Here is a 26052-nt window from a genome sequence, read left to right on the forward strand (position 1 = left end):
AGGAGTAAAGTCTAGAGTGAATTATTTGTTCCAGGTCACCCAGCTAGTGTCAATCCCCATAAAAGAATCTCCTTAATACCCAGTTCTCAACATTACACCCAACAAATGTCTGGGCACACAGACCCGTTAACAAATATTTTCTTGGGGCCCCTGGGTAGCTCAGTCAGTTAAGCATCTACCTTCAGCTTGGGTCATGATCCCAGGGTGCTGGGATCAAGCCCCACATCGGGCTCCCTGCTCAGTGGGAGGCCGGCTTCTCCCTCTCCCTCCCCACCCTGCCTGTGTTTCCTCTCTCACTGTGTCTATCAAATAAGTAAATAAAATCTTTAAAATATAAATATTTTTTTCTTGAAGTGAAATGAATTTCTTCTTCTTTGACAGAACTTCCTGTTCTTCACTCTGCAGAATGTGGAAGGAAGAGGTTAAAGTGCTGTTCTGAATGCTATGGCTTAGAAGGCAGTGTGGTGTGGACTCTGGAGTAGGCTTCTTGGTTCTGATCTGGGCTCTGCCACTGCCCATCTGTATGACCTTGGGGAAATTGCTTTACATTTCTTAGACTCAGCTTCCTCATTCTTAAAATGAAGGTAATCACAGAAACCACCTCAAAGGTTGTTTATTCAGTAACACTGATTCAACACTTGCTCTTAAGCAAGTGTGCCATGTTAGATGCTGGGGATACAAGAGACAAGAAATAAAAAATCGTACCCCAAGGAGCTAACATTCTATTAGGATTAAAGGATATATCCAAATAAAATGTCTGGTACAGAGTCTGGCACCTGAGAAATGTTCCAGAAATGCTAATTATTGTTATCATTATTATTAAAAATGTATTGTATATACACATTTAAAAAGCAAATCAGCAAATAAATCTTACAAACTGAAAGCTCCAAGCAAGATTTGAGGGTATAAAACAGCTCACATGGCAGCATTTCACAAGGACAGATAGTATCACCATGGCAACATTTTTCCGAGTTCTTTAAGAACACTGGCTGGATGCTGTGGAAGGTTTAGGCACAGTCTGTGAAAACACTGTGTAAACAGCATCATATAGAGAGTGGAGAAAATACTCTCCAGTTTATGTCCAAAAAAGAGAGCTTCCTTTATAGAATCATTTGATAAAATTTAATGTACAAAATCTTAAATTAAGAAACACAAATTAGGGGATAATTACTTGTATTACAATGGAAGTCATCTTTTCTTTCCAGTGGCCAGCTTTCCTAACATATTAAAAAAGTGATGTACCACATGATTAACAGGCACATGAAAAGATACTCAACATACATCCTTAGTGATTAGGGAAATACAAATCAAAACCAAAACGAGGTACCACTTCACACCTACTAGGGTGGCAAATAATTTTTTACATGGAAAATAACAAGGTTAGAGAGGAGGTGGAGAAATTGGAACCCTCATATATTGATGAAAGGCACATAAAATAGGTGAATCTTTGTGGAAAACAATTTGGCAGTTCTTCAAATGCTAAACACAGAATTACCGTACGAGGCTGCAATTCCACTTCCAGATATAAACCAAGAGGAACTGAAAACAGGTACTTCAACAAGTGAGATGTACATGTATGATCATGGCAACACTATTCACAGTAGCCAAAGGTGGAAATAACCATTAATGGGTGGCCTGATGTCCATTAATAGGTGAATGATAAAGAAGATGTGTGATATACATATAACATAGTATTATCCAGCCATAAAAGGAAATGGATTACTAATATATGCTACAACATGGATAGATCTCCAATATGTTACACTAAGAAGCCAGATACAAAAGGTCACACATACTGTAAGAGTGCATTTATATGAACTACATAGAATAGATGAATGCACAAAGAAAGCTGATGGGTGGAGGCCAGGAACTATGGGGAGAGCAGAATAGGGAGAAACTGATTAATAGATAAACGATTTTACTTTGGAGTGACAGAAATGTTTTAGAACTAGATAGAGATGTAGGTGTACAACACTGTGAATGTACTAAATGCCCCTGCATTGTTCATTTTATAACAGTTTTATAACCAACATTCTAAAAAAAAAAAAAGTTTTAGGTTACATGAAATTAATCTCAGTAAGTTTTTTTTTTTTATGATACTTTCCACATGTCTTATAAACATATAAAAGGATATTGGGGACCTAGGTGGCTCAGTCACCCGACTCGTGATTTCAGCTCAGGTCATGATCTCAGGGTCATAAGATTGAGACCCGCAACCAGTTCCATATCCGATGTGGAGCCTACTTAAGATGATCTCTCTCACCCTCTGCCCCTGCTTACTCTCACTCTCTCTAAAGTATAAAATAAAAAATAAAAGTTTTTTTAAAAGCATAAGAAAAATATTATAAGTGATTAACTGTCTCAGAAACCCATGTAAAAAGGGTGTCTAGTTATTCACAGTGAAGGAAGGAAGAGACTGTTCTTACTAAAATCCTGGCTTCGTCCTGTTAAAGAATAATTTTTTAAGGTCAAACAATGACTGTCATATAGATATAAAATGAACATATGTCAAAGGTTTTTACTTAACTCATTAATTTAAGACAGAGCCAGTAAGTGTTAAAAACTGGTTCAAGAGGCAAGGAGAAACACTGAAGCGTATTTGTTAACAGAGAGAAAACTAGCTTCTTGGGGTGGAGGCTAGGGGGTGACCAACTTCATCTCCACAGGACAAAATTTGATGGCTTTTCTACAGACAAGAATAGTCTGCATTACTCTTAATTTTCTACTACTTTACAGAGTTTTCAACAGCTCAAAGATAATGAAAGTTAAACCAGATAACTTGGAAGGATGCACTAGTCAATGCCTAGCTTTCTAAAAGATACCCAGTGGTTTTTTTTTTTTCTCCACCAGATTTCACAATCCTGACATTCTTCTGGCATTCAGGGTAATTCCCTACCTTAGCAAACAACTTCTCTTTCTTGGATTTCAGGTCCTTGTCTGTATAAAACAAAAACAGGAAAAAAAAAAAAGAAACAAAAACAAAAACACCTTTTTTTTCAAGGAAGAATTGGCTTGGATGGCCTAAAGCCTGTCTAGATCTTTGACAGCTTGATAATAACCAACTTCCAAGGACCAGATGCTCTGGCAGAGATTCCTATAGGTAACACAGCCCTTTAAGCCACAAGCTTAAATGGGACACACCATTCCTTGATGAAGGAGACCGTATTTCTAATGAACCACTCCAGGACAATTTGCCTTTCTACACTATTAATGAAAACACAATTATACTGAATTTCCCCAGGTTCTGTCATGACCAACAAACATCATTTGATTTTTAACTGATGAAACCAGAGTGAGAAGTAGTCTGGATCTATGAAACGAAACAAAATAATTGACCTATGTAAGAGGTCCAAAAAAAAAAAATTGGTTGAATTGAATGGCTTTGAAATTTTTCAGTCACTGGCAGAGACAAGAGGCTGTGATCACTTGCACTTAGTGTACTGTATTACAGCAATGGTGTCTTACTTACTTAGGGATTACTGACTCATGGAAACTAAGGAGTACTAAGAATTGCACTGAGGACACAATTAGTTTACTGTAAACACAGTATGACGCTTAGTCTCTTCCTTGTGCTAGCTCTTCTGCAGCATTCTCCAGCTGCCCAGTACTGGGCACACAGTAGGTCCTCAATCAAAGCTTACTGTTTAATCATAAAATTAATTATGGAGAGTGGAAGTCTATACTTGTCCCAGAAATATTCTGCTTATTTGTGATAACATCAAGTTTCTCTATTTATTAGACTAAGTTATTTTTACATTTAAGCATATTGATCAATGTAGCACAAAGAAAGCACATTCCCCCAACAGCATGTAAAACAGAAATCTTAAGCTTCCAAGAAAAAAAATGTGCTGTTCCACATAATATTCCATAAAGATCTACAATCTTGCACACATCTTCCACCAAAGCCAATGCTAAGATTAATATTAGATTTCTGAAATCTAACTGTAAAACTGTAATCCTGACCCAAGCAACTGTGAGATACCTCCTGTCTTCTGGATTTGAGAGAAAGGGCAGCTTGAATTTCACTGAAATGCCGCTAACAAAATTCTTTACATTCCAATTAAAAATGCCTTGCTTACCATGACACTTTGGCTTCTGCCCTGCCTTTTTCTCCTCATTTTCATTCAGATTCAATGTGTAATTATTAGTGGCTAACTCAGGGTCATGTAATTTTTGTCCTTCTCCTGGGAGGACACGCACAAGCATGCACACTCCCCAAGTGTGGTTAACTGAAAGCTGGGACTGCACCAAAAAGAGCGGAATAGGGAGACCCTTCCTCATCCCTTCCAGTTGATAGCCTACCCTCTTTGCACACAGCTGTCATTCCAGTTTATGCCCCTCCTTGCCAGAGAGCAGGGATCTACCTCAAACAAACCCAGTCTCAAGGGGTGTTTTTGGTGAGGACATCAGGACCTGGAAAGCCGACAGACAACGTGGAAGCTGTGAGTACCTTTGACACCAAGGCTGCTGGTTGGCTGGGTTTTCTCATAGCATAGTGATCCCACAGATAAGGAAGACCAGAATTCTTTGGGTGTAGGACAGAGAATACACTCCCAATGCTTTTAATTTATAGGAAATAAGTACAGTGGCTTCCCACCTCTACTTTCAAGACCAAATACACACTCTCTCTCTCTCTCTCTCTCTCTCTCTCTCACACATACACACACACACACACACACACACACACACCAGTTAACACTCACCTAACGTCTATTATTAAAGCACTAAACAAAATGCAGGAGGGGGTCCAAAGATACACTGTTATTTACTATTTCCTGGGTCCAAACGTGCTGCTAACATGCCTGCACTTCCCAGCACCCCTATCTTTGGTCAGATGTCCTTTCTGAGTGCCAAGCTGGGTGCTTGGGAGACTCGAGAAAGAACAGGCCTTTCATTTTCCTCCATGCTCTCTGGCCTGTTGCCTCTGCACAAGGGAAGCCAAGCAGAATTTGAAGAAAGATCTGTGGGAAGTGCTGCTGGTGATTTTAAGATGGGAAGTAACATGTTGCAGGAAAAAATCAAGAGAAACTATACTGAAAGAGCTAGAAGGAAAGGAAATAAGCTTTGTGGGGGGTGGGGGGAGAGAAGAGTAACAAAAGGAGAACAGTGAAGATCTGACCTCTACCAGAGATGGCAGTGAGATTTTGGTTCAGCTTTTACAGTGCAGCTTGGAGGGTCCAGGGTCAATGCCTAGCTACCCGTGAAGTACCCCTGGAGAGGGCTAGACTGAAATATCTATGATACGCACTATGCTAAATGCAGGGAAACCAAGACAAAATCAGTATTACTGAGGACTTATTTGATCTCTCCTTCCATCTCACAGACACAGTGAAAAACCTAAGTAAACCCAAGGAATTTGTTTTTGAGTACTAGGTCTGCGGCTGATTTTTTTCTCTCTCTCTCACTTCTCTGCGATATTTTCCAACTTTACGATAGTGAGAATGCATTTTTATAGATATATTTAAATACATTATCTTAAGAAATAGAACAAACCTCCAGACTTAGGAGAGAGGGCCCCAGGTCAGTTAGACATTGCTACGTGGACCAAGAAATCCCAGAGCTCCCAGGGCTTAACACCGAGTGCTGCCAAAGTCTGACTGTTGGCTTTTCGGAGTCCAGCAATTAGCAACAGGATGATAACATCTGCCTTCCTTACAGACTAGTTCTGAAGGTCACAAGATAAATGTGTAAAAGCATTTTGTGAGTATCAAGCACTTAATCAGTGTGAGACAGTATTAGTCCAGTTAAAAGCAAGTTTCTAGAAAACTAAAAAAGGGTAGGGATAAATATAAAGAAGGTAGGTATTTAAATGCATTCTCCTCCATTTAAGTTCCAATGAGATCCACAGATTAATTGTGACTGGCAAAGGTACTCTGTTCAAGACAGATTCTGAAGCAACAACAGAAACCAAAATACAGCAATAAGAATCTTTATTCCCCATCAGGTAACTTGTATTATTGTGAAATCCTCAGGTCCTAGAACTGAACTCCTGAGAAATCTCCCTACCTTTTCAGTTCTGGTAGAATCTGACCTCCTGGGGGAAACACTGAAACCCAACTGATGTGGAAGAGACCTAGCAAAGATATATTTGAAACTAGAAGATATCAAATGACTTCCCCTGAGATTGGTCCCAAGCTTGGTTTCAAGTCTCATTGATGTGCTTAGTGTCCTGCTAGAGGAGCTAGAGGAACTCATTAACTGAGTCTGACAAGAACCAACAATAAGTATATCAGGACAGGCTACAAACTTTTGCTGACACTTGTTCATGGCCAACCCTGTTTCTCACACTGGCTCTCATCTGCAAAGAGCATTAGGAGAACAGATGATGTCAACACCAGCCGAGAAGACAAGTTATCTGAATACTCAACCCCTGGCAGGAGAATTTGTGCCCTGATTTATTTTTAGTGCTTTTCTACCTTAATAATCCAGTAAGCTGACGAAAAGCCAGCAACCTGACTGTTCTCTGAGCTCACCACCCTTATTTATCTCTTAGCAATCAGCAACACATTTGGTCATCTGGGGGAGAATCTACTAGGAGCTTGGGGTCCCATCATTTGCAAACTTTCAGAAAGCACACAGGAGTACTTTCCCTGCCCAAGTAGAAGCACGGTAGTAATCACTGGCTCAAGACAGAAAGACAAAGAGAGGTTGCTAACAAAAATAGGTTTCTACAGTCTATCATTTTTATCAGCAGGGTGGAGGTTAAGAGTAAAAAGCAAGAATTCAGCTTTACCTTTCAAGAAATGTTAGATCTTAAATTAAGGCACACATTCTGCTTATCTTAAGCTTCAAATAGGACTATTGAAAAGAATTCACAATGAACAGAGAGTAGCTTTTCACCCAGATGCAGAAAGTGAAATATCAAAATATTCATCAGTCATTTCCACATTTTTGCATTTGGATTTAACCCCAAATATTTAATTTTATTTCAATCTCATACAGCTTGTGAGGACAGATTTATCCAACACCAGCTGTTCTCATAGTTAAAAGCTGCACCACAAAGATAAAATTAGAATTGAGTCAGGATCATATTTCTCTGCAAGAATTCTGCTCTATTTCCCACTGATGCTCTGAGCCACAACTGACAAACCAAATACCAGCATTATTCTTGTTTTTCTTGAACAATTCTTAAGCAGCCACAGTGTGGTAGAAACTGCATATATCACCAAAAAAGGCATGAACCCCAAACATATAGAATTATATCCATGGATGCAAACTTATTTCCAAGATTATTTCTCACGCAAATGGGAGGAAAGTATGTACTGTTTCAACAGAGCAGGGAGTAAGTAAAGTCAACTATCACAGCTCTACCACAATCCTTTTATTCTGGAGTTTTCCACCATAGGAATTTTCTAAACACGCATGAGACCCAAATTAGACTGAAGTCTGGGTAAGCTACAACTGTTCATTAAATCAAACAGTAAAGACCAGATGTCATCATCTCAGTGTTAGATATTTGGGATGACAATATATTCTGAAAAAAAAAATAAGGAAGAATAATCTCAAGATTCTAAGAAATTATTTGTCAAATACTCACCCTGACTGAAATCTAATTTTAACAGTGTAGCTGTAAAAATACATTGCTAACATTCTCTGTTCAGTTTAGAAGATCATCTTTCTCAACAGGCATTTTACAAGAGGAAAAAGCAAAAGTGATCAACAAACACACAAAAGATGTGCAACTTCATTTATGATTAAAGAAATACAAGTGTATAAAATAATGAGATACCTCATTATGAGGATTATAAGGAAGTCATTTTCAAATAACTATTGAGAATGAACTATTTCACAAAAAGGCAACTAAGCTGTATAACTGTTAAAAAGTAAAATGTATGTGCTGTATTTATTCCCCCTTGTAATTCCACTGCTATAGATGGACTTAAAAGAAGATGCAAAGGTGTATTTATAAAGATGCTCACTTAGGTATTGTTTTTAACAACTCCCATATTCTTCAACTGTGAACTGATAAACTATTGCAAACCATATAAAAAATTCTACATAGAAATTTAGAAGAATAAGTTAGATTTTTATGTGCTGTTATCAAATGATGACCCAGATACATTAAGTGGAAAAGCAAGGTATAATATATATAGTGTGGTTGCATTTATGAAATAAAATTATATACAGAGCTGTACCTGTATATAATAAGAAACTATCAATAGCAGAAATTGGAGACTGGAAAGGGCCAATTTTTACTTTTTACTTTATACCTTCTGTATGCTCTGAATTTTTACCTTAAACATCTGCTACTTTTATTTTTAAAAATCTTTGGCCAAAAAAACCCACTCAGCAACCATAGGTTTGTTTCAATTTTCTGGAAAACTTATTTGCATGGAACACCCCAAGTCCCTAAAAGTATTTTATGAATCAAAAGTATTAAATTATACTCAGAGTAGTTTATAACAGACTAAATTTTACTGTATTCTGTTTCTCTGAAAATTGGTCATTCCCGAAGTTTGGCAGAATTAGCCAGAATTCCATTCACTTACTATGACAGATAACAAAAAGGAAACAGTTTTCACATATCTCTTTAATTTTGAAAGTGGATTTGACTTTCCAGGATATATTGCTTCATACTTTGGTGTCATTTCAATGATTTGTAAAGATTTAATGCAATATAATCTAATGTCAGAAGAATATTCAGTATGACAATACTCTGAGAACATTAAATTCCCCAAGACATTCATAAAAAGGACCTCTGTGGCAACCATCAATTTGTTCTCTGTATTTACAGGTCTGCTCATGCTTCATGCTTTTCTTTTATTTCTTTTTTTAGATTCCATTTTTGAGTGGAGTCATATGGTATTTGTCTTTTTCAGTCTGACTTATTTCATTAAACATAATACCCTCTAGGTCCATGTGTCATATGGCACAATCGCATCCTTTTTTATAGCCATATGATATTTCTGTGTGTGTGTGTGTGTGTGTGTGTGTGTGTATTTCCTTAACCATTCATCTATTGATAGACACTTAGATTGCTGCCATGTTTTGGCTATTGTAAATAATGTTGCAATAAATATAGGGGTACATGTATCTTTTTTAGTCAGTGTTAGTGTTTTCACTTTCTCTTGGTAAATACCCAATAGTGGAATTATTTGATCATATGGTATTTTTGTTTTTGATTTTTTGAGGAACCCCTTTACTATTTTCCACAGTGGCTGTACCAATTTTCATTTCCACCAACAATGCATTTTTCTCCACATCCTTGCCATCATGTCATTTCTTTTTTCTTTTTCTTTTTTTTTTTTTTTGGATTTTAGCCATTCTAACAGGTATGGGGTGATGGCTGCCAGAGAAGAAGGTGGTAAGAGATTGGGCAACATGGGTGAAGGAAAAAGGGAGATACAGGCCTCCAGTTATAGAATAAGGATGTCATGGAAATAAAAGGCAGAGCATAAGGAATGGGTAATGATACTGTAATAGTGAAATAATGAGAGAGATGGTAGCTACACTTGTAGCGAACCACAATATAATGCATAAACTTGTCAAAACACTAAGCTGTACACCTGAAACTAATGTAACATGTCAATTATACTCAAATGAATGAAATGAATGAATGAATAAACAAAGACCTCTGACCTCGGCTTCAAGAATCCAAGGACCTAAGACTAAGTAAATGCCAAGGAAGCATGATCTGATGTGGGAAAGTACTCTGTACGTTTCAAAATGGAAGAGAAATTTAGGTTAGTAGAATACCAATATATTTGCTAGGACTACGACCTCACCTGAACTCACCAAACCTCAGGCTGGAGATAACTACTCAAATTATTTGCAATCTGACGCAATGCATAGAAAAGCCTTACACAGACGTAGGCTGAGGTGGCAATTTTAATTTCCTTCTCTTAGGATGGATTCTCCATGACATTACCTTTGAGTATTGTAAGTCTGTGCATGTAGTTTTTTTTTTTAAAGGGACCTCAGCTGCATGACACATATAATAATTTATATTATGAATGGTAAATTAGCATGCCTGATCATCCTGTACTTAATTTCCTGCTTCATTTCCTTATTTATTTTAAAAAATAAAATGAATCCTGTGAATCCCATCATTCAACCCAAGAACTGGAACAATACCAATAATGAACAGTATCTATGTGTTCCTCCCCTAAATCTAATCCCTACCTGCCTTCCCTCAATTTTAACCACAATCCATTATTTTGTGTTTTATCATATCCTTGTTTTTTAAATAGTCTTATCAAGGGTAGACTATGTTAACCCTCTTATGTTAAAATGCCAGAATTAAACAGGATGAACATTACAATAATATTAATGAAGGCCAGGATCCTGCATCAGACACTCTGGGAAAAACACAGACACCTGAGAGAGCAAAGCACTGTACCTGACACTCAATACATTTTGGATGAATTGAATCTAGCAAAAAAAAAAATTTACCAAGCACACGGCTTATGACTGTATCCTTAAATAACAAAGGACTGGTGAGGATCTCCTGGAATTGGGACAGACTAAAGAGATTTATGACCTAAACAACTCCCCCAGCCCCGACCCAGGGCCACTCTGTAAGACAGGTCACTTCCTGGTTGCCAGCCTCCTCCTCTCTCTCCTTTCTGCAACTTCTTCTCATTTGGCATTAAGGGCCAGAAGTTGAGTCTCTGCTACTTAATAGTTAATAGGAAACTTCTACCCCACCTGTCCTATACATGATGACAGATAAATCTCCCTTAAGTACAGGTCCTGTCATGTCATTCTATACCCAGTACAGAAACCCGCAATGATTCCTTAACACATATATCATCTAAATCCTTACCCTGGTGCTCAAGGCCCTTTGAGATCTGATCCTAACCAATCTTTCCAACCTTCTTTCTCCTGTCAAACTGACTTAATTTGCTATTCCCTCTGCATGCTTCACATTTTAACCAATGTTAAGACTCTGCCCATGCTATTTATCAAAGTGTAGTCTGTAGACCAGCAGCATCTGTCTTATCTGGGAGATTCTGAGAAATAAAGGATCTCAGGCCCCAAGGGCTACTGAATCAGAATCTGCATTTCAACAAGATTCTCAGGTGATGCAAATGCATGTTAAATTCTGAGAACCACCATAAAGCTATCAAACGTTTTTCCATGGCTCTTGAAACTGTTATCATTATCTCCCTACAGAACACACGACCACCTAGAAAGCAAGGTGCTATCCAATTTACGTACCTAAAATATGCTGCTTAGGTATATAATAAACTTAGTGGATCTGAAACAAAGTTCTACAGATCGACTAATTTGGTTTCAGTTTTGCGGCTATAAAGATACCTAAGACCACCAGCCTTTACTCTATGGTCTGACAAATCAGAACAAACACAGACATCATACCCACAGAAGCATACATGGACATACATACACAGTCTTTTACAGATAGGATTCTTAACAGGAAAGAAAATTGTGAAAGAAAGTGATGTTCAAGGATGCCTGGGTGGCTCATTTGGCTAAGTGTCTGCCTTCAGCTCAGGTCACGATCCCATGGTTCTAGGATCGAGTCCCTCATTGGGTTCCCTGCTCAGCAAGGGGTCTGCTTCTACCTCTCCCACTACCCTACCCCCAATCATGTTCTCTCTCTCCTCTCTCTCTAATAAATAAATAAAATCTTAAAAAAAAAAAAGTGATGTTCAAGCCTGACATAATGACCCGAACTATTTTGGGTTCAACTAGACAATGGCTCTAAGTTCCTTTAAATTAAAACTGAGGGCCTAGCTTTACTTGACAGGCTCTGAGGCCATTTTGGACTGTAATATCCAAGGATTCTCTGATTCTTTTTTTTTTAAATTTTTAATTTTTTATAAACATATAATATATTTTTATCCCCAGGGGTACACGTCTGTGAATCGCCAGGTTTACACACTTCACAGCACTCACCATAGCACATACCCTCCCCCAATGTCCATAACCCCACACCCCTCTCCCAACCCCCCTCCCCCCAGCAACCCTCAGTTTGTTTTGTGAGATTAAGAGTCACTTATGGTTTCTTTCCCTCCCAATCCCATCTTGTTTCATTTATTCTTCTCCTACCCCCTTAACCCTCCAGGGATTCTCTGATTCTAAGGGATATCAGTTCTGCACTGTCCCAGAAGGGGCTGGACGGACCAGGGACAGCCCTGAGATTAAGTCTGAAGCTGCAAAGCCTGACTTCCACTTTCCATTCTCTCTAAACCCCAGCTTCTCTATAACCTCCCTGAAAAGCTCCTGCTTTGCATATGTATCTGATGACCCCCCCCCCACCTCCTGGCACTTCAAACTGCCCCTTGCCTCCATGAGCTTGTCACTGTCACACTTCTCTCCTCTAGTCTGTACTTAGCTTCTCAGTCTTTCACAGAGGTCAACACTGCCAAAGTGACAATGAGCTAAATTAAACTGTGCTAAAAGAAGAAAGTTAGGAGAGAAAGATGTCCCGTTAACATGTCCTAATCAACCTGTTCTCCTTCTTGTGGTTAATTCCTTAGGAACTTTCTGGAGAACAGTGCAGTGGGGTATCCTTATGTCATACTCTAGAGTGAAGGGGAAGGACCTAGGGAGAATCTGCCCTTTGGATCTGTTATTTTCATTCAATGAACACACTTTCAGTTCTGCCTCTGGCGAGGTCTCTGATGAGGGTCTTGGGGGCTTTGAACCAAACCGATTTCACATCTCAAAAATCCAATCAATACAGTTACCACACATCGCTCTCACATTTTACAAAGATCTTTTTGTACACTGTCCAGCTCAATTTATTTAGCTCAGTATTATTTCCACATATATCTTCTTATACATCTAAGCAATAAACAGAATCCACTGTCAGAGTTAAATTTTTGACCCAGTGTCCAATGCATGAGAGGTTATTTGTGAACATTTCTGTTCATATCCTTATAAGTTCCCTCCTGAACCCAAAAGCTAGTTATCAAGCTCAGGCTTCCCTTAGAACCTGGTACCTGTCCCTCTGATTTCCCAAGAAATACACAGGTCAAGGAAGTATATTTCTCATAACAGAGATTAAGAGCTCTCTGTTCTAGAGATGGACTATGGGGATCTTATTCCTGGATCCACCATTTACTAGCTATTTGACTCTGGGCAATCTGGGTAACCTCGATAAGCTTATGCTTCTTCATTTGTAAAATGAGAAAAACAGTATCTCTACATCTTGTGGTTTTGCGAAGAATCAATGACAAAAAGCACAGAAAGTGGTTAATACAGTGCCTGGGTACTATTCTCATTTTGTGGTTGTTAAATATCAAAGCTCAGAGAGAACTGTACGTTTGTTGTTGTTTTTTTTTTTAATTTGCAAAGCCTGCTTAATGCTACAAATTCTCTTCTCTAGGACTCTTCTAGTTATGCAGAGCTCTAGCACATGCTGCTGTCCATGTGGTGGGTAACCTGACTCCCAGCTAATGACAATGTGTGGTCTTAGCTGTCCTGTGCACAAAGTATTCCTCTTGGCAGTAACTCTGCATGTGTGCACAGGGCAAAGAGAAATGGAACAGTCACTTTTAAAAATCAAGCATGATCTTATAACATAAAAACTCACATACTCAAGCCAGTGGCATCAAAAAGGACAAATATCCTCTATTTTCAGATAAATATCAAAAGGGAATGAAAGTTTTAGGATTAAATACCAGTCTCATCTGAACTTAGCAGTATGTGAAAGAGATTAGGAGGAATCTCATCTCCCCCACCTCCTAGACGACTGGCTGACTGGCTTATGGGCTTCAGAGTGCCCCCACCAGACATGGTGTCATATGGGTCAAAGTAATGGGTTTTACTGTTTAAAGACACAAGAAGGGGCAGAATACATCCATGGACAAATTGGTGTCTTTGTCTGAACCACTCTGAGGACTAATGTATATAAAACAAGTCAGTTTTGATGTGGGCTTGAGGACATGATAGCTTTCTAGGGTTCACTTGAGATGAAGAAAACACTACCTACAGGAAAGTGTTCTAGAGAGCAAGCAGGTGACAGAGGTGGGGATGCCTTACAAAATATAAACTTTCATCAATTTGGCCGTTCTGCCAAAAGTTGGAATGAAGGTGGTTTATTGCTTCCAAGACAGTTAACTTTTCTTCTGACATCTCTCATCAGTACAGTCATTGCCAGTGCTGAAGAATGAGACCGGGAAGTATTAAAAGATTATTTTCCTAGAGTCTAGGCCTCTGTTACCACTGCTCCTTTGCCGCAGGGCTGGTTCAAGTTCAATATTTTAAGCTTAGGTAAAAGAAAATATCTACTAAACCTAATCTTCAGCTAAATTTGAAAATTCTCTAACAAAACAAAGTAGAAAGTAGCTTGCCACATAATTCAAACCAAACACCTGTTTATCTTGGTATTTAAGCCCTAAGACCTGAATTTTTCACAAGAGGAATTGTATAAATTGGGTCTTTGGCAACTAGTTCCTATACTGCCATAGCTAAGGGTCCAAGAAATCACAACAGAACAAAGTAAGAGAAGTTTCCCTTCAAAAGAGAAAGAATATTATTGGAACACTTGCTCTTAGAGCCTTAAGCCTGGGGTGAGAAATCCAACTACCCTGGGGCTACTGTGGTACGAAAAACCAAAGCCACCCAGAGAGACCTTAGAGAATGAGATACCATGTGGAGAGAGAAAAACAAAGACAGACGAACACCAAGCAGCATCAAGGTATCAGGCATGCTGGTAAGGAAACCATCTTGGGAAAATGCACTTTCTAGGCCCCATTACCCCAGTTGATAATACCTGGATTAGAAATGAATTGCAGAGCGCCTGGGTGGCTCAGTGGGTTAAGCCGCTGCCTTCGGCTCAGGTCATGATCTCAGGGTCCTGGGATCGAGCCCCGCATCGGGCTCTCTGCTCAGCGGGGAGCCTGCTTCCTCCTCTCTCTCTGCCTGCCTCTCTGCCTGCTTGTGATCTCTCTCTGTCAAATAAATGAATAAAATCTTAAAAAAAAAAAAGTGTTTAAAATAAACACTGAATCATAAAATGGGCAAACAAAAGAAAACATATTGAAATAGCACAATAAACTTTTCCATCAACTCAAAAAAGTAACACTTAATAAGGATGCACAAAATTTAGCTTACTGTATGAATTTTCTTAAGTTTTCTCACTAATGTGACATTTAAAACCTATGAGGGGCACCTGGGTAGCTCAGCGGGTTAAGCATCCAACTCTTGATTTCGGCTCAGGTCATGATCTCAAAGTTGTGAGATGGAGACCCTCGTGAGGCTCTACACTGGGCATAGAGCCTGCTTAAGATTCTCTCTCCCCCTCTGCCCCTCCCCCACAACACATGCACACACTTTCTCTCTTTCAAAAAAAATAATTATTAAAAATAAAACATTTTAGGTTGCTAACCTGACTTACATCACTTCTCTTTCTCCAATTTTTGCCTAATGTGGCTACTATCAGATTTTTCAGTTGTTTACTTTTAAATATGTCTAATGTTCTATTTTTCAGACCACTGAACCCACATTACATTCATGAAGCTAGTATAATGCTGCAGACATCCTAGCTATCCAGGCAATGTTATAAGGACATTAGCATTGTTCATTTGTGTGATCTCTATGTATCTTGTAATCTTTCCAGAGTAAGACTGCCAAGGTCTTGGACTCTTCATTTGGTGGAGTCTAATTCTGTTCTCTTTACAAAGAGCTAGGGTTACACTCAGCAAAGGTTACCATTTACGTGAGCCATGAAGCCTGCTAGCATAACTCATCACGAAAGTAAAATCCCTAGCTATTTTTTCTCTCAAGGACATCCCGAGCACTACCTAAAATCAAGAAGGAACACTTCAGGACAGGTCATATGTAGGGCTCACACATACTGAGAATCCACAGTTTCACTCTGATATATTGGAGTGTGGAAATATCTCACAGCAGTCATGTTAAGGGTTATTGTTGTTTTATTTTTTCCTTTGAAAACCTCCTTTTCTACCCCCTAAAGAAAAATACATGAGAAATGAATGTAAAGACCAGAGTAGCTTCAGCATGAGATGTCAATATTTTAAAAAGAACTTTTTCTTAGAAATTCTTCCTTTTCTTGAAGTGGGGAAGAAGTAGTGGTTCTCACACTCAGTTTTGTTTTACCACTGAACCAATGTGAGTTCTGAAAGGTTTGCTTTCATAAATAAATAACCTCTTAAACTAAGTAATTTCTAAAGCTCAGCTCATCTTTCAAACCTCAGGGTGCTAGAGCAGCCTAAGCACCAATCATTTTTGCTTTTAGGTCCAATGTTCATCTTTCTTTCTCTTATCCTCTGATGGAATTTCATCTGCTCTGGTAATTGCAGAAATCAGAGATTTTTAAAGCACAGACTCTGAGAATTTAAAAATATTTAAAAAGAACTAACAGACCTAGAAGAAATCTTAGGTAACATCTCCCCTCTCACTTCTTATTAGTTAAGGGATAACTGAGACCCTAAAGGGTCTTCCCCAAGGTCGTATAACGAATTGACAACCATAGAATAGAAATCAAGATTTTCTCAATCTTGAATTAGTGTGCTCTCTCCCAAACTACATGGCCTGTCTATGTTTTTATCCTTTTCTTTATGATCTTTAGACCCAAATTGTTTAATTCAAGCTAACCAGTGGCATATACAAAGTAAGATGCAGGGTACTTCTTGGTTCCATTAGTTATCACTGTCTCTTTTCATTGGCTGGAAGATCAGGGACAGGACAGAGGAAGTCCTGCCAGGCCTCCTCGCTCCATGGATTAAGTGACAGCATGGGCTGTCTAGTGCCTTGCCCAGAAAGTTTGATTGTTCTGACTTACAACAGGAGGATCTGGAATTTAGGAGGCCCAGTATTACCTTTCCCTTATTAGGACTGGATCTTCTCTTTTTTGTTCTCATTAGCCTCGGGACATCAGACAGTTTTAAGATGGGCAAAAACCTAAATCTCATCCCCCACCAAAACTGTTCTGCTGATATTTTCCAGCTTCTCCTTTGAGACAGCCAAGAGGCTTAGAGGAAACTCTAGCCTCTTGAACCAACTGACCTTATATTTATTTATAAGGTATGTTTCTTCTAAGAAGTTCCAAAAGTTTCATGCACACTCTCTCACTTGATCCTTCTTTTCCCATGAGGGGAAGGATTTCATTTTTATCTTGCTACCACAGCTAGAATGTCCCTGATGTATACAGGGTTTCTCTCCAGGGTCTAACACTCCAAGGTTAGAATCTCTAGAAGCCACAGAAACATTCTCAACTGAAGTCTCAGCCAACTCCACTATACTAGGCACTAGGGATGCAAGAGTGAACAAAAGAGACTAAGTCTCTGAGCTCATGGAGCTTACATACAAAGTAAAAGGACTATTTCATTACCCACTGAATTCAGAACCATAAATGCAATGTATCCTGATAAAAGAAAAGAATCACTACAGTCACAACTACTCAGACTAATATCCACAGTTTTACATTTATCTGGTAATACAGAATCCATTGGATTCAGAATCCATTGGATTGCACTAGAAGACTAGAGATTTGCATTCTAATCCTGACTTTTTTTTAAGATTTTATTTATTTATTTGACAGAGAGAGACACAGCAAGAGACAGAACACAAGCAGGGGGAGTGAGAGAGGGAGAAACAGGATTCCTGCAGAGCAGGGAGCCTGATGCAGGGCTTGATCCCAGGACCCTGGGATCATGACCTGAGCCGAAGGCAGATGCTTACTGACTAAGCCACCCACGCACCCTCTAATCCTGACTCTTATACCAAGGGACTGCATGACTTTGACCAAATAACATAATCCTAGGTTTGTTCTTTGAAGATGTTAGACAAGATTTCCCAAGTCTTTTCTTGGTCTTCAATGATGGGTGATTGGTTAACTTCACCTAAGTTGGTTGGTGTGGTATGAGGTCTTCCTGCCAACATCAAAAGAGGAATCTATTTCCATTGCTTTTATTTGTCGGATGGGGTTGAAGGAAACAGCACAAAACAACACACATCTCCTAAGACTATTAATAGCATCTCTCTATGCATTAATCTATGAAATCAATCATCTCCACACCCACCATGTGTTTAACACTAGGGTAGACACTTTGAGGATGAGACACATCTGAAAAGATCCTTAAGGGGCTTCCAAATGAAAGCACGCAGCAATAAATAATTAAAACAAAAGGCTAAGAAAGAGGTTTTAAGTTTGCAAGAGAAAAAAGTCAAAGAGAACTAAATTAGAAATCTCTGAGACGGGGTGTCTGGGTGACTCAGTCGGGTAAGTATCTGCCTTCTGCTGAGATCACAATCTCAGGGTCATGGGATCAAGCCCCACATCAGGGTCCCTGCTCAGAGGGGGATCTGCTTCTCCCTCTCTCTCTGCATCTCCCCCTGCTTGTACTCTCTCTCCCTCCCTCTTTCTCTGAAATAAATAAAGCCTTTAAAAAAAGAAAAGAAAAGAAAAACCTCTTAGGAAAGGTGGAAATTCACCTGGATCTATCACCACAATCGCAATAATAACAGCAGTTAACATTTGCTGAGTGCTTGATACATGACTTGTGTCTACATTAAGTGCTTCTGCAGGCTCTCTCACATAATCCTCAAAATAACCTTAGAAATAAATACTGGGGTGCCTGGGTGGCTCAGTGGGTTGAAGCCTCTGCCTTTGGCTCAGGTCATGATCCCAGGGTCCTGGGATTAAGCCCCAAATCGGGCTCTCTGCTCAGCGGGGAGTCTGCTTCCCCTTCTCTCTCTGCCTGCCTCTCTGCCCACTTGTGATCTCTCTCTCTGTTAAATAAATAAATAAAATCTTTAAAAAAAAAACAACTACCCTTTAAAAAAAGGGTTGGGGCAGTTCTAGCTCACAGATATTTTTAATCTTACAAATTATAAAATACTATATATATAGACATGAGTAAATGTAATGTATTTGGGCACTTTCTTTTTTCAAAGATTTATTTATTTGACAGCAAGTATGTGTGTGTGCACACGCAAACACATGCAGGGGGAGGGGCACAGGGAGAGAATCTTCAAGCAGACACCCTGCTGAGTGTGGAGCCAGACATGGGGCTCAATCTCATAACCCATGAGATCACGACCTGAGTATCTGGACACTTTAAATAAACAAAATGTACATTCTTCAGCCACTGTCTGCCTTAAGAAACGAAGCATGAAATAGTATTAACAATTTTACATGGTTGAAATTTTAGCCTAAACCAAAATGGTTATAAAACTTCAAGATAAGGAAGTTTTTAAAGACTGAAAAAGCCACTAAGAATTATGAGATTATATACTAAAAGATTAGATAAATCTAATCCAAAGGGATGGTATCAAACTGTATGTAAAAGATTTTTTTAAGTAGGAAATGTTTTTCATTAAAGCATTGTGGTATAATGTGACCATAGGGACTAGGTTTTCTGGAATAGTTACAATTTCAAATACTCTATTTCCATAAGCCAATGGCTTTCTGAAAATTGTAGTATTTTGTTATTGAGGCTAGTCTATATCTTCCAATCTATCTCTTCCACCTGGAAATAACATAAAAGTTCTTCACAGGATCATGTGATCTAAATGTGGTATGGGTAAATAAATAATCATAGATAGAGTGGGGAAAAAATATCAGGTTACAAATTTAGGAGATCCTAACTCCAAACTCTGTTGAATTCCTGGCTAGATAATGAGCAATAGACTTTCAAATACCTAACATAGAGGAAATATAACCAATATTAGGATTTGTAGTATCTGAGAGGAAAAACTAAAGTAGTAGCACAGAAGCCCGAATTATTCTTTTTTTTTCCTTAAGTTTTATTTACTTATTTATTCAAGAGAGTGTGTGTGTGCATGGAGGGGCATAGGGGAAGTGAGAGGGAGAGAACCTCAAACAGACTCCACACTGAGCATGGAGCCCAAAGTGGAGCTTGATCTTATAACCCTGAGATCATGACCTGAGCAGAAGCCAAGAGTCAGACACTCAACTGACTGAGCCACCCCAGGCAACCCCTGATTATTCATGATACTAAGCACTGAGATAGACTTCTCTACTAAGTACTCATAGAAATAATATGAACATTGACAACATCCTTCAACAAAGCAATGTGTCAAGAGATTTCGTATTGTAACAAATATTCTGAAGACTTCCAATCAAAACACAAATTCACAAGACAGCAGTATCTGCCCTATAAAATGTTGTTTTTGGGAAATGACTCAATAGCTCTTCTGGGTGCAACCACTATACCTCTGTAAACATCTGGATTTTTTAAACTGAGAATATTAAAGTAGTTCCAAACTTAGTCAAGAATTCAGATTTCTGGATTGACCTGTTGCCCATAACTAATTTGCTGGTCCTACTGTGCATACAACACAGGTGAACTAAATTTTATTAAATGCCAGTGAGATCTGATAGAATTTCTTTTTTCTCTTTCTTACAAGAGAAGAGGGAAGAAAACATTTCTCTCTGTGATTGTGCTTGGAATATGCTACAGAAATGTCAGAGTAAGTACAGAATGTGTGTGTTAATGAGCTTTTGCTGCCATATGAATATAGGGGAAATTCTACTTTAAAAAAAATACAGCAAAAAAAAAAAAAAAACTAAAATTTTCCAAACTTTAAAGTGATTATTTGCTTTATAAATTATTTCTTCTCTGTAAGTGTTTAGTAACAGCTCACTGATTATTAGACTAAGACAAAGGAAATTTAAAGCAAAACTATTATGAGCCATAATCCATTAACTGATCAAAAAGGGAAAAAACTGAATTATACAAATTAAAAAAAATTAAGGATTTTGAGTAAAAATGTGACACATGCCAAATGAATACAGTGAGGCATTTCTATCAAAGCCACCTCTAATCTTTCTTTCACTGTACTGTGTTTTGTTTTGTTTCTGTAACAGGATAAAAAAGAAAACCACTAGAGTTTCTCTGACCATCAGTTCCCTGGTTAACGAAACCTCCAATATCAAATCAAGTTATTCTACCTTAGTTCAACCATTGTGTATTGACCCCCAAAGGGTATGTTCAGTTTTAAAAGCCTTCTTAGGGGGTTGCCTGGGTGGCTCAGTGGGTTAAAGCCTCTGCCTTCAGCTCAGGTCATGGTCCCAGTGTCCTGGGATCGAGCCCTGCATCGGGCTCCCTGCCTGGCAGGGGCCTGCTTCCTCTTCTTTCTCTCTGCCTACTTGTGATCTCTGTCTGTCAAATAGATGAATAAAATCTTTTAAATAAATAAAAGCCTTCTTAGGGGTTCCAGTAGTGGAGACACAGGCCCAGAGAAGAAGGAATCAATGCAACTTTCTTGAAAAGTATACATGAGGAGAGCCTCCAACTGTATAACCTCAAATAGAACAAGAAAAGAAATCCATGGGTCTCAGAAATAACTCTATGGTAGTTCTGTGGATTGGCCATTTGTCTATGTGCCAAACCATAAGAGACAGTTGGTTTCTAGGAGTTCGGTCCCATAACAGAGTATTCCAACAATCCATGGAATGAATTCCCTTTTAATTAAAAAGGGGGGTGGGGTGGGGAGATGCTTTTAGAAAAACCTAACAGACAAGATAAGAGCAACTGTACAGAGAAGGGAAAAAAATCTAGTCAGTAAAATTTACAACTTATTTATGCCTTTTACATACATTCTCTAAATAAGTGCCAAAGTTCATCTCTTAAACGTTATTACTCGGTGTTATATTTCACCATCTCAGCTGATGGAATGCTGGAGGATAGAGGAAAAAAACGGGTGGCAATGGAACAGATACCCAAAATGATGTTTAAATTAGATGCATTATCCTTTTCAAAGAGAACACTTGGGGTGTGGTTGGCAGCAGCCAAAACGGATTCAGTTGGTTCATGGGCACCATGCTTCTAGGTCTCAGGGCCTTGGCAGTATGGATGAGTGTCTCTTCTAGTTCTTTTTTTTTTTTTTTTTTTTTTTTAAGATTTTATTTGAGTGAGAGAGAGAACATGAGTCAGGGGGAGGGGCAGAGGGAAAAGCAGAATTCCCGGATGCAGGGCTCAATCCCAGGAACCCAGGATCAGGACCCTGAGATCCTGACCCAAGCCAAAGGCAGACACTCGACCAACTGAGGCACCCAGGTGCCCCTCTCTCTTCTATTTCTTAAATCAGATGCAGAGTCCCTGCAGCAGCCTGTCCGGATCTACCTGTGTTGCCGCCCCTGTGTTCACCAAGGTAACCTATCCCTACTGCATGGTAGAGTTAGGAATTTATAGGTAAATTATGGGTGTCATCAAAGGGGTGAGAAGGAAAAGAGGAAACTAAAAAGAACCTCAGAAATTATTATTTTATTCCTTCCCTGAGATAAGTAGCCCTGGGCATCAGGCCGCAAAGGCTGGGCTGATGGTCACTACGTCTCACCTGATAGAAGGACCTCAGATACTCCCTCTCAGCCAAGTTATAACCTAAAATGTAATTCCAGATTCTAGAGGACTCTAGCTGAAAATGGGAGAGAAGGAAAATTGGGGTTTAGTGGGGATAGTTACCACAAATGCCACCCATTCATCAATGCACTGTGAGACCAAACCACCTATTTTTATACTTTTTATGTAACATTCTAACTCTTCACTTTTTAAAGAAAGTTTTCAGATTATTTATCTGAAATGAGCCTCAAACCCTCAAAAAAGGCTGAATATTTGCTAGCCCTATTTCACAGATAAAGCACCTGAGTTCCACAGAGGTTAAGAGTTTCCAAGCTCCTACGATCAACTTCAATCAGTTAGTGGCAGAGTTGAGATTCTGGTCCAAGTCTTCTAAGTTCTGATTCAGAATCCTTAACAAATAATGCTGCCCATACTACTGACTGACAATAAAGATTAAATCTGTGACTCTACATGTACTTAATGAAATCCTATAACAAAGATAAGAGTTTTCAACTACTCTGGTTCCTATTTTGAACCTGGCTCTTGGTGACGTGAGCAACAACTTTCTCTATTAAATTAAGATAAAAATAACTTACACATGACTGTAAAGCACACTACAAAGCACAAAAGAATCCCAGCAACTCCTTGTTTTGACTACAGTACGGTCAGTTGTCAGTAATTATAGGGAAAAGCATACTTACTACCATTGGCATCCCAAATCATTGCATATGATGAAAGTTTCTTCCATTCTGTGAATTCTGTTTTTGTTCAGCATCTTCAAGACATTTCGACAACCAGCGGTCAGTTTGTTGCATTTGAATGCCGAGTCCAGGCAACAACCACAGTTCAAATTCACTGGTACAGAGAAAAAGAGCAGATAGCAGACTCTGAGGACTTCCAGATTCTGAGGAGAAGTATTGTGATAAGCTTTTCGATTTGCTTTTTATTTCAATTAACCTTGGAAATCTAATTCATGTTTCAAAGTTTAATAGCTGACTTGTTACAGGCTCAGAAATTTCTACTGTTAAACAATTTTGAGTTCAGATCCAAATGATTCCTCGACACAAACAAAAAAGAAAAGATAGCTGTTTTTCTCTGATGAAACAATAGTTTTAATAGCTGTGAAAAGATTGGTTTGTTTTCATGAATTATCTTACTAATGAGTTCTTGGCATACAAACAATAAAAAAAATGTGAGAATAAACTTTTTTTTTAAGACTAAAACAAATTAATAATGATACACAGCTTTCTAAATACTTTATTATTTGTTTCCTACCAAATAATAAACTCAGGGAAGTATAACAAGTATGATGATCTACTTCACACTCATCACTGAGTTTATAAGCAACCTTTCATTTAATCCTCACATCAATTGTTTTGAAGTGTGCATTGTTAATTCCACTTTATAAGAAAACTGAAATCAGAAATACTAAATGCCTTGCCCAAGGTTACAAAGCTAATAAATGCTGCAGGCAGGGTCCAAACCCAAAATAGTTCTTGCTCCAAGCAAAAAAAAAATAGATTCATTTAAACACCAATGCAGCACAAATGAACCTTTGCACATCACATCCAGGAAGAAAAACCTTTATTACACAGTGTGGCGTTAGCATAGAGAAGAAATTTTAAATCATCTATAGCCACACCACCCAAACTATTACCCTGTTGTGTGTTTTTCTACACTAATACTATAGTATGTTTATAATGTAATATTCAACTTTATTTTAATTAGAGAGACTTAAAGAAAAAGATTTTCTTGGGAGGAAGAGAGCACCGCAGGACCTGGGGTTCGGTAATGGTTCCCATTCAGAGAACAGATACTTTCTTCATGTTAGAGATGAAGAAATAAAGCCCAGAGAAAAGTTTTCACAAAACCACAGGGCAATTCAGGGCTAACCAGGACAAAATACAGTTCTTCTAGCACCCTGCCAAGTGTTTATTCCATCATGTATCTTTTCCCAGTTTGTACAGAGTTTATAGTCTGTGACTCCACATTACAGTCAAGGTTGTATGTGCTTTATTTATTCAGGTTATTTATCATATACACATGGCCCCTCCTCCCCACTAAATTAACCATCATCTTTTCAATTCTCTTTCTATTTCCTTATTTATCTTTCAGAGGCTTCTTTATCATCCATTCCTGGTAAGCACAATTTTTCAACATCTCTTCTTTTTCCTTTTCTTTTTTTTTTTTAAGATTTTATTTACTTATTTGAGAGAGAGAGAGAGCTCAAGCAGGGTCGGGGAAAGGGAGAAGCAGACTCCCCAGTGAGCAGGGAGCCTGAAGCAGGGCTCGATCCCAGGACCCTGAGACCATGACCTGCAACAAAGGCAGTTGCATAATTGACTGAGTCACCCAGGCGCCCCCAATTTTTCAATATCTTGACAATAAATGATTAAATCAAGATTACCATCAGAAGACTTTGCCTCCTAAATCACTTTTGCCATTATGAGCAGTTCTGAGGCTACCCTATAACAACTCTTGAGCTGACAGAACCAAAGCAGAAAGGTAACTGGGATTTGTCAGTGTATTTATTCACCTATTCACTCACTCATCATAGTACAGACAATAGTCACGTTCCATTCTGGACACTGAGGCCATCCCTGCGCTCAAAGAGCACGCATCCATCCTCTTGTCTGTGACTTGTGAGCTCTACAGTGAGGCAGTAAGGAGGTGTGATGACATCAAACATCCAAGTTGTTGACCGTCCAAGAAGTAGGCACATTGCCTATCACAATGTGGCTGTCACCGCACTATCGAACTATCCTGGTAATGATAACTTTTAGGTCAGCTCAGAAATCATTACAGGGCCTTGATGCTAAGCACTAAAGCTACAGAAATCTAGAAGTCAAGGAATAAAGTGTAACCCTTGCTTTCAAGGAACTCACAGTAAAGAGATGTGTCACAGAGACAGGTGGTAGGGACTCTGTTGGGATTATTTTAGGCTGCATTTTTTACTTATCTTCAGAAGCCCACTTAAAGGCAAAAAGTCTAACCAGATGGATTTTTTAAAAATCCCAGAAATACTCTTTTTATTCATAGTATCTACTTTCCCTGACATCCACCCACACTAGTTGTTAATTTGGGGTCTCCCAAAACTCTGATCAAGTTGAATCTCTTGCCTTTCCAGAGGAAGTCTGCACCTTGAATATCACAGAAGCATTTCCTGAAGACTCTGGGGAATTCAAGTGCATTGCAGAAAATGAAGCTGGGACTGCAGTTTCCACAGCAAGACTCTTTGTTTCCCCAGGTAATTCTTTTCAGGATCTCCCTGCTCCAATTCAGCCAAGAGGAGGAGGAAGATTCTGTTTCTTTCTGAGGTGGTAAATAATTATATTTTTCAGGAGGAAAAGAAGTAGAGAAATCAGAGAGTTCTTCAAAGTCACCCATGAGTAAACTTGCTCCAAAACTGGCCTCTTTTCCCTGGATCAGTGATAGCCACACAAAGGACAAAAAAACAGATGATACTCCAATGAACATTATTTCAACTATTCCTGAACCAGACCGTCACAGTGAACATAAGATCCAGGTTCCAAAGGAGGATTTCTCCAGTGAAAATTCCTCTGAGCTACAACCACAATGGTAAGGGCAGACAGACTTAACACTTGACCATTCAACAAATATTCTTGGTTGGTCCTGCATACAGAACAGTGAACATGACAAAGTTCCTGCCCTTAGGGAGCTTGCGTTATTAGGTGAGTCACTTAATTCTGTCATTTCTCCCTTGCCCTCCATCATATCTTTGACCAGAGCTGAAACAGTAAACCAAGTGCTTAGATCTACATCTAAAGGTTTGTTACAGAGACTTCTTGAAAAA

At 38.8% G+C, this 26052-nt stretch overlaps 2 protein-coding genes across 2 annotated transcripts in view; one reads left to right on the forward strand and one right to left on the reverse strand.

Moving 5' to 3' along the window:
• Positions 1 to 23042, reverse strand: part of KLHL3 (kelch like family member 3) — a 234885-nt gene extending 211843 nt beyond the window's left edge. Inside the window, exon 1 of the mRNA XM_032837740.1 lies at positions 22940 to 23042. The gene's annotated coding sequence lies outside the window, so the exon portion shown is untranslated. The remainder of the gene's footprint in view (positions 1 to 22939) is intronic.
• On the forward strand, positions 4401 to 25821 carry LOC116855191 (palladin-like). The gene is made up of 8 exons (XM_032837672.1): positions 4401 to 4442; positions 20305 to 20367; positions 20765 to 20882; positions 21988 to 22050; positions 23011 to 23152; positions 24354 to 24377; positions 25366 to 25485; positions 25580 to 25821. The coding sequence occupies exons 2-8, from the start codon at positions 20360 to 20362 to the stop codon at positions 25819 to 25821; spliced, it is 717 nt and encodes a 238-aa protein (XP_032693563.1). The 5' UTR covers positions 4401 to 4442; positions 20305 to 20359.
• Positions 25822 to 26052: the final 231 nt, after the last annotated feature.

This window comes from Lontra canadensis, unplaced genomic scaffold (assembly GCF_010015895.1).
Source record: "Lontra canadensis isolate GAN:19392208 unplaced genomic scaffold, GSC_riverotter_1.0 scaffold99, whole genome shotgun sequence".
In the NCBI taxonomy this organism is placed as follows: domain Eukaryota; kingdom Metazoa; phylum Chordata; class Mammalia; order Carnivora; family Mustelidae; genus Lontra; species Lontra canadensis.

Coding starts and splice junctions, on each gene's coding strand:
- LOC116855191 (XM_032837672.1), top strand. Junction 22,051..23,010: donor CCGCCCCTGTGTTCACCAAG/GTAACCTATCCC, acceptor GTTTTTGTTCAG/CATCTTCAAGACATTTCGAC. Junction 23,153..24,353: donor CTTCCAGATTCTGAGGAGAA/GTATTGTGATAA, acceptor TTTATCTTTCAG/AGGCTTCTTTATCATCCATT.